This window comes from Lycium barbarum, chromosome 4 (assembly GCF_019175385.1).
Source record: "Lycium barbarum isolate Lr01 chromosome 4, ASM1917538v2, whole genome shotgun sequence".
Classification (NCBI taxonomy): domain Eukaryota; kingdom Viridiplantae; phylum Streptophyta; class Magnoliopsida; order Solanales; family Solanaceae; genus Lycium; species Lycium barbarum.
Window position 1 is genome coordinate 17,247,488 of NC_083340.1, and position 9,550 is coordinate 17,257,037.

General features: G+C 34.6%; 1 protein-coding gene across 1 annotated transcript; it reads right to left on the reverse strand.

Annotated features, from left to right (window-relative positions):
- Positions 1–247: 247 nt before the first annotated feature.
- On the reverse strand, positions 248–6,000 carry LOC132635416 (mechanosensitive ion channel protein 10-like). The gene is made up of 5 exons (XM_060351794.1): positions 4,784–6,000; positions 2,909–3,032; positions 1,865–2,158; positions 1,524–1,726; positions 248–823 (listed from the first exon to the last, which is right to left on the reverse strand). Exons 1-5 carry the CDS (start codon positions 5,905–5,907, stop codon positions 574–576), a joined length of 1,995 nt encoding a protein of 664 aa, XP_060207777.1. The 5' UTR covers positions 5,908–6,000; the 3' UTR covers positions 248–573.
- Between the last annotated feature and the right edge of the window lie 3,550 nt (positions 6,001–9,550).

Consider the following 9,550-nt stretch of genomic DNA (forward strand, 5'->3'; position numbering starts at 1 on the left):
CTAGACTTAGGACAGACAATACGAGCAAACAACACTAGCATAATTAAAATAAAGGAGAATGAAATTATTGCATGGTGGAGACTTGAGAAGTTAATAAAGGGTTGACAAGGAAAATTAAATGCACACACCACAAATAACATGTTTTATCCGGAAACTAAAGCAATAACATTATTGCAATTTATAGGCCTGTCTTAATTAATTAGCTGCAATTATCTTGTTTCATGTCATATAGATATCAAATTCAATATGATCAAAGAGTGCAATGGCATATTTTATTTTATTTTATTTTAAATTAAGCCAATTCACCTAAAGTTAAGGCTTGGAGGTGATGGGGGTTTGGCTTGACCCCTACCTTGTTTATTGATTAGTAAAAATTACATAAATGGAGGGAGATGTGAGCCTAACCTCCACAACACACAAGGTGAACAAACTCACCTATAATAAAGCCAGATAAGTTGTTACATTGCCTGATAACCTTCTTTAAGCATAATAGCCAACTTTTCTCCATCGGCAACCTGATTAGCTTCCCTATAGCAATGAAATACCTCAATATTTTACCGCTTGAATGACATATTAATTTCTGAGATTGGTCATGTCCACTTGGACTTGTTGAGGGAGAAGAGAGTATTTGATATTAAGGGTCTCAAAGATCTTCTTCAACTCAAGGATGAGCTCAGTGATCCTGTTGCTTCTATCCCCATAGTTCTGATGGTTAATGGTATGTTGAACACATAGCATCATTCCCATTGTGTGCACATTACTTATTCCTTTCACTATCACAGAGTGTGTTGGATTCCAATACTTTGGCTTGCTCTCGAGGTACCTATATATATATATATATTTTCCATCAAATACATAATCATATATATGTTGATTTGAGTTGAATAAATGAACCTCAAGTCCACAAAACAAGAAGAAAAAGACAAGGTTGCTATCCCATCCACTGAACTGTCAATATCAAGGCAAGCTCGAAATGGTGGCTGGCATAGACTAGTATGTCAAGCAATCACAATTTGCTGAAGTTAAAATCAAAACTTAGCTTCTTACTCACTACATCTAAACATTTATAATCACTGTGGTCCGGATTAAGAAAACAAAAAGAGGTTAACTTCTGCACACTAATAGAATAATTTTTTTATATTATCAAGTTACCTAAAAGATAGTTATAGATAACTGTTATAAAAAGCAGGATTAATAGCCTGAGAAATAAGACAAGTTTAGAGGTGGATGTAGCCTCTTTTGTGCGGGTTTAGCTGAACCAAGTATTTGACACAAAATACAGATATATAGGTTAAGAAAACCACAAAAATGCATTCAAGGGGTGATCAATGAAATGGGCGAAGAACCATGAGGTCTCATGTTCGATTTCTTCCCATCTGCCCAAGCCTTGATGGGCAAAGTTATCCAATATCAGGAATAATTGAGGTGCGCACAAGCTGACCCGTACAATCCACAAAATTTAAATTGAAAAGAAATTATTAATTAAAGGAAAGGGGGTGGGTGAAAGTGACAATAGTTCTTACAATTGAATGGCCTTTTTGAGGGCTATGATGGTGTCCATAGAAGTGTTCGTATCAATATCAAAGGAAATGGCGTCGCACATTTCAGGGCTTCTATAGAAGTTGCTTATTGGCTTTGTGATCAACACTGCATTCGGGTAGTATATTTTCTCATTGTCGTAACGGAGAAATACTGTCGTCAATATATTCATCTCTTCAACTACCATCTGCATATATACAATAGACATATTTAGAGCTTGTGTAGGTTAGCTTATTGTAATTAAATATTGATAAACATTAAGTGTTGACAAATAAAATAGAATAAGAAAGACTATTTGCTACATCAGGTTAAAATTGAGAAATACCTGAACTCCATCGACAACACAACGATCACCAATGTCAAAAGGATGGACAACAAACACGAAGATGATGGATTCGAAGATAGTCTTGCAAGTGTTTTGGAAAGCAAATCCCAAAAGGACAAGTTGGGATAGGAGGAGAGCAAGTATTTGTGTGGACAAGAGTCCCATCACTAAGAGTGAAATCACAATTAATATGAAGCCTACTATCCCACTTGCTAACTTGTGAAGTTGTTGCACTGCCGTCTTTGTATCATTCAATGAGTGTGCCAAGTACTTCCTCTCATAGTATGCTCGTACCTATATGCACTTAATAATTAATCGATACCCATTAAAACATTCAAGAATTTAACTTTCTGAATTTTTACACTATGTATGGTAGACTTTCGTACGAATGAAAATATTTATTTACAAAAAAAGTAATTTCTTATTTATTTTTTAATATTTAATATGTAAACATAAAATATTTTCCCAAGAAGAAGTGGAGGGGGTGAGGGGTAGGGGTGAGTTGGGGATGACGGCTGGGGATTGGCTGAGGAGTTGGCGATGGGGGAGTAGGGGGTTTGCATGCTGGTGGTAGGGATGAGGGTGAGAGGCAAGGGGTTGGGGTTGGAGGTTGGGTGTGGCTGTGTGGGAAGGTTGGGGTGAGGACAACATGTGGCGTTTTGGGGTAAGGGGAAAGACAATTAGCACGCAAATGACTTATGGAACTTGTTTTCTCTAGTTCTATCAGGAAAATCATTTTCTTGATATTTAGAGAACTTGTTTTCAAACAACCATTTTAGCCAACCTAACATGGAAAAATTTTACAATGTGTTGGTCTATACCAAACGTGTCTTATTAACATGTCATAGTAGGTAACGCGCCTTATTTTATAGGTTACTAATCTCATTTTTTACTTACTTCTAAATCGTTTAGGTTATTATTTGATCGTTTATAATGTTAGTGTAAAAAAAGTTAAATCAAAGATTATAGGAAGGCAGTAATTGACGTTAATATTTAAGTAGAGAAAGACACAATGGTCCTAGTATGATGTATTATAATAATTACCACCCAATTTCTGAAGGCAGACTTCGTGATCCGTCCAGTTTCAACAGCTCCTTCAAAGAGTGGGAATATGGTATTTATCTCTACTCTATTCAGGAACCTCATTAGGTCTTCCTCCTCGATGTACCTTCAGTACACAAAACGACAATATTAACCATATGCTACAAACTCATTAATTATCATATTACATCCAATCTGTACTCTTTGTAAATACAAGAACGTTCATAAATATATTTAATCATTTCAACTTCTCAGTGTCTGTTATTGTCAACAGAGGCGGAGCCAGGATTCGAAGCTTGTAGGTTCGGGGTCTTAATTCTTTAAAGTTATTGAGTTCTTATACATATTTGACAAAAAATTTAATACAAATATATGGTTCGGACAAAAGCTACTGGGTTCGGCCGAACCCACCACCCGAAGGCCGGCTCCGCCCCTGATTGTCAATCACTACTCATTATTGAGTAGTTCCTGACAAATCATTCTGTGTGAGTCTACTACGTACTCAACTTGACTTTTCTATTATATATATGTATTTGTGAACCATATTAAAATAACTATTGAGAAATTAGAGTATGAATATATAGAAAATTATTATATTACCCAAATTCAAATCTTAAATAAACTGAATTATTTTTATAAAACAAAAACGTTAAAGGAGTATAAAATAAGAAATTAATGCGACTGATCTGGATATATAAAGGTAACATTACGTGTTCTACAATATTTAAATTAATTTAAATAATAAAATTTGTAGTTTAAAGTAAACTTCTTTTAAACACACTAGAATTTAATTACTACCACTTTTATAATGCACGAATTTACATCTTCAAATTCGTGCGCGATTTAATAGACTGCAAAAATTAACATGAATGAGGAGGACAATTATGCTTGAATTGTGACCACTTTATTTTACAGAATTTTTGTTTGAATGGAGAAAAAAAATTATCGAATCACATGAAACCCGCTTTGGCCTTCACTAGAGTGGTCCTTCCTAGCAACAAAATTTATAACTCCTTTTATGTGTAACGTGGTTAGTTTTGGGGTGATATAAAGGGCACTGCCACCATACGGCAGGAAAATTTAAAAAAAAATAAAAAAAATTGATGGCTTTCAAGATAGCCAGGCATGTTGAAGCATACGCTACTCCCCAAACAAGTAAACATCAAGACCCCAAGTTAGTGATTCCATTAAAACTTTTGTGTTTGATACGGAAAATATTTTTCGAAACACGAGCAGAGATAAAAAAAAATGACAGCAATGGAATGCCAATTCTCGGGCTTTATTTGTAAAGTCTCTATGCCCCGGTAATCAAAGCCCAAATTAAAGGGCTCTCTCTTTAGCCCTATGTCTCTTATCCCTAGGAGGTCTTCCTCCACTAGCAAGTTTTTTCGAAAAACTCTATTTATTCTGGTGTGAATGGCAGACAAACCTATATTTCTTGGTTTCAACAACGAAAAGAAAAATTTATATTTTGGGATCCTTCCTTTCTTCAAACGGAACGAAAAGAGATAGAATCAGGCCGATTCCGTTGAAAGTTTTAGCTAGGCAACTCACCTCGCCATAATCCTTTATAGTTGGTATATGTGTATCCATAATGCACATATTATATAAGTATATATAATTTGCATAACAAGTGTATGCTATATACACACCGGTTATACTCATAATATACAGAGTGATTTTACTGATTATATTGTATAGGAAAAATAAATATAAAGGTTATACTATATTTCTAGTGTTTTGGTTCAAATATTTTTTAACGATGGTGAAAGAAAATTATACGTTAATTCACAAAAATTAAACTCTAATGATTGATTGATTGTTGTCGTGTGTGTTTGGGACACAAAATCTCTGTAAATTAAGGAGTAGAAGACTTACTTGGCACCATGATTGGCCACGTTCTTGAAGATCTTTCTGGAACAATTTCTAGCCTCCATTTCACTAGTAATCTTAGTTTCAGTGTTCCCAAACTCATCCACACTCTTAGAAATTGTTGACAACCCAAAGAACCTTACATAATTAGCCAACCTCTTCACACTCCATGCTGATGACTTGCTTTGCATACTCAGATTCTTTAGCTTGGACAATTTCCTCAATTCTTTCAATTTATGCCTTTCTTTGACATCAACCGGCGGACCGGAAAGTGCGTCTAGAACATAGTGATGGAAAACACTTTCCTTCATACGATCAAAGTAAGTAGCAACGAAAAAAGATGAAGCTAAAACTTTAACCAGAATGATCTTAACAGGCCAGATCGTTACAGCAATGAGTAAGGCCAGTAAAGCTTCGCGTAATTTTGTCAGCATCTTGTTGTGTTTGTTGAGCTTCGAGTTGAACATGAAATTCAAAGACAAAAGGACAAAACCTAACCAAACACAATTTTGAAAGCTTTTCCTAAGACCATATACGAAATATAACAACTTCTCGCGGAGCATGAAGTTTCTCTCAATAAGGAAGACTAGGAATCGAATGACCCAACTTGAAATAAGGCGACCACTGAATATGATAAGAATCAGCAGGCACCATTTCCACAAGTGAAGACCCCATAAGGGATTGTTCCTAAGAGGTGAAACTGTAAGAGCACATATTAAACAAGATGTTGTGAGTAACAAAAACAACCATTCAAACAAAAGCCTAATAGGGATTTTTCTCGTCTTTTTTTTGCACTCTTCGTTGATACCAAATATTCCTTCTTGATCATCTTTTCCATGTTCCTGATCATATTCATCATCACTATCTTCATCCTTTTCACACGAGGGCTTTAACAACTCATCAGAATCGTCGTCTGAATTGAAAGTTTTTTGGAAGATCGGAGCAGTACTATTAAACTCAAAGACTCGAGCTTTTGGTTTTGAGAAAGTGAAGCGACGAATTGTTTGAAATTTTGAAGGATTTTGGGCAGGTTTTGTTTCTGCCGTGTAATTAGCATCATTGGTACTCTTCCTGTGATCTTGTTCATCCATGAACTGAATTACATGATCAGAGGCTGGTAACTTCTCCATCTCTTTTTTTTTTTTGGAGCTACTTCACTTAGTTTTTTTTTTTTTTCCTTCCTTTTTTTGGAGCTACTTCACTTGGTTTAATTTCATCATCCTATCGATCGTCCTTATATAGAGTGTGAATGTGTCATCAAACATTAAAGTGATGTTTCGATGAAGAGATATCATGGAGAAGCTATCTCCACGTGAAATCGTACATTATTTTCATGCCATGTTTGGCTTCTTAGTTACTTCCAAATAAAAAACATCATTCAATATTACAATGTTGGGTTTCAAAATTTTATTTTCCGCATAAATAATATATACATGCATCAAGTTATGTGGGAATCTATATATTACTTCATTCGAGATAGAATATGGAATAAGAATATTAAAATAATTAAATAACCAAAATAACCCTCCAATATTATATTTGTTAAACTTTTTTAAACATATACATTATATAATAATTTTTGGTACAAAGCGCAAAACGTCCAACAATAAACGACCATAATATTATTAATTCTTGTTTTACTAATTCATGCATGGCTAATCTTTGCATAACGTGTTACTAGGGTTGTTCACGGTTTTGGTTAAAATCAAAACCAAACCGAAAATTTAACCAAACCGATTTAAAAAACCGACATTTGGTTTGATTTGATTTTAAATTTTAAAAACCGATAATATTTGGTTTGGTTATGGATCTATTAAAAAATAACAGAATAAATAACCGAACCAAACCGATAAATTATATACATAAATTTTATAATTATTTATATGTATAATATTAGTTTTTCATAAATAATTATAAATATTTTATACCATTTAATCATTAATTGGATTTCATTTTTTTGCGCGGATTGCCCTTCTTTTGGGGTAGCCTTTAAATTTTGCCCCTCATGTTTGTGGTCTTTAAATTATGCCCCTCATATTGCTGGTCTTTAATTTTTGCCCTTCGCATTGCAACTCTAAGCGTTCACGCAAAAATCATGAAGTTCTGAGTTCGAACCCCCGCTCAAGCATAAATTAAAAACAAAAATTGCAAGGCAAGGTTTGGGTCGCGTATATGCCGGACCCAGCATACACTTGTTAAGGAATTACCAAATTTATGTCGGACCCGGCATACTCATGCCTTATGGGCAGACTTGGCATAAGTATGCCGGGTCCGGCATAACTTTGGTCATTCCTTAACAAGTTTATGCCGGTGGGGGCATACTTATAGGCAAACGTTTATGCCGGACCCGGCATAAACTTGGGAAGGAATTACCAAAGTTATGCCGGACCCGGCATACTTATGTCAAGTCTGCCCATAAGGCATAAGTATGTCGGGTCCGGCATAACTTTGGTTATTCCTTCACAAGTGTATGCCGGTGGGGGAATAGCGAAATTTAAACTCTGCCTTGCGATTTTTTTTTTAAAATTTTGACTATGTGGGGATTCGAACCTGGAACCCATGGGTTTTAGCCGAAGGGTAAAATTTAAAGATTTCAAATATGAGGGGCAAAATTTAAAGACCACCCCAAAAGAAGGGCAATTCTGTGAATTGCCCATTTGGTTTTTGGTCTACTTATTTCACATGATTGTTTAAGGCCCATGTTTTTTAGAATATGTCCAAGCCTATGTCTTTAAGTCTTTTAAGTGTAAACCTACTAACAGAACCTCACGTTAGAATCTAATGTCTTTAACTTAAATTTTTAGCCTTTCTTTGTCAGCCATTTGATTTTAGGTTGTTTCATCTTTTTTTTCGAATTTATACTTTTCTTTTTTCTTATCTGAATGGGTCTTAAACTTCTAATATTTTTCATATGGAAAGGACAGAGGTTGTAGATTTGGAGGTTCCTATAGAAGATACTTTAGTAACTATAAATAAAAACTATCGTTTGAACAAAAAAAAAATATGTCTTTTTCACCTTTTTAATGTTTTACTGATAAGTCTCGTGGCTGCTAGTCATAAGCCAAAAAATCAAACCAAAGCGAACCGACATTAACCAAACCGGTGGTTATTATTTTATTTGGTTTGGTTATGGTTTTAGACATTTAAAAAACGACTAAATTTATTTGGTCATGATTTTAATCAATAACCGATCCAAACCGAACTATGAACACCCCTACGTGTTACTCAACCAAACGACTCCTAAACTAAACTCATTAAGTATAATGTCGTCCAACTCCAACCACGTGTCTCTTGTGGTACAATAGCATTGGTCCCATATGTATCAGGTGTAGCGTAAAACATACTACGTACGTACATATATATTTCGGTTTCAATTCGGTCAATTGGTTTTGCAGTCTTCCATAAATTTGTATGCAATTTAATATCTTTTATATATAGAAAGTAGTTATTTATATAAATAAAATATTGAAAATAACACATAAAGATTTTAAATGCCTATTCAAATAGTAAAAGACTATGTTCAACCATTCAGATATAAATTTAATTTTACAGTTTTGGAAGTGGTTGGATTATGTTCTTTCCATATATTATTAGGAGCCTATTGCAAAAATTGCGTGTCAAAAGGCAATTCATAGAAGACGTAAACCACAAGCATTAATTTCCTTCTCCATTAAGAATTATATTTGTGCTAACGTGAGCGAGCGGGGCCCAAATTTAAATAAATGAGAATTTTGATTTGACTGACGATCAATATAAAACTAATTAATTAATGAAAGCCAAATACATATACAAAGCCTTAAATTTGATCAAATTATTTATTTTGACACTTTAACTCATACTTGTTCCATTTAGAACCTTCAACGTCATATCAACCGTGACTTTTAAACACAAAAAAATAAGGAACCAAATGAAGAGCGTGAGATTCACTCGCGTGACATGGCCAAAATGACCAATAAAGAAAGTTCATGTGAACTTTAATCTAATTAATGAGGAAAAAGAAAAAAGGAGGAAACATGGCGTGTCTTCTATGTTTTCAGCCATGAATCTATTTTGTCATTCTTGGCCAAAACCAGTAGTGCTCCTCCCCATCACCAAAAATTTTCTTCTTCCATAATTTGAAATCCAAAATAGTGACCATCACCTTTAGGTTCATGAGTCCATCATCTTCCATTATTTCCTCCTTTGTAAAAGAAATCAGCAGAATCTTGAAACATCAAAAGATCTGAAACCAATAAATTTCAACAACGAACAGTGGGTACTCTAACCATAAAAATACAAAGGAAATGCTTTAATCACTCGAAACTGCAATTTTTATTATTCGCTTCCGATGTTTTTTCCCTTAAAATTTTCTGAATACCCAATTGCAAAGTCTTGCTTGTGATGGTCTATACAACACAATTATCTAAACCCATCTCACACAAGTTCAAATTTGTAAGGTTGAATAAGTATCAAAGCGAGTTTTCTTTTCAATACTCATTGTGGAATTCCTATCAGTTTCGTAAGCTTTCTTACATAGTTTGCTGGAAAACAAATCCTGCCGGCTTTAATTTTGTGGTTGTTCGTTCCTTTTTGTGAGGGTGGAGTGGGTGGTCGTGCTAGAAGGAGGAAGCAAGAGAAAGGTAGTAGCGGAAGGGGGTGGTGACAATGAAGATGGCAATCTGAGTTTTACGAAGAAAAAATAAAATAAAATTATAGTCTGAGAGCAACTCACGCACGTAAGGAGAGACATTTTTGCCACGTCAGCGTTTTGAGTTTTAAAGACATAGTTGAGAT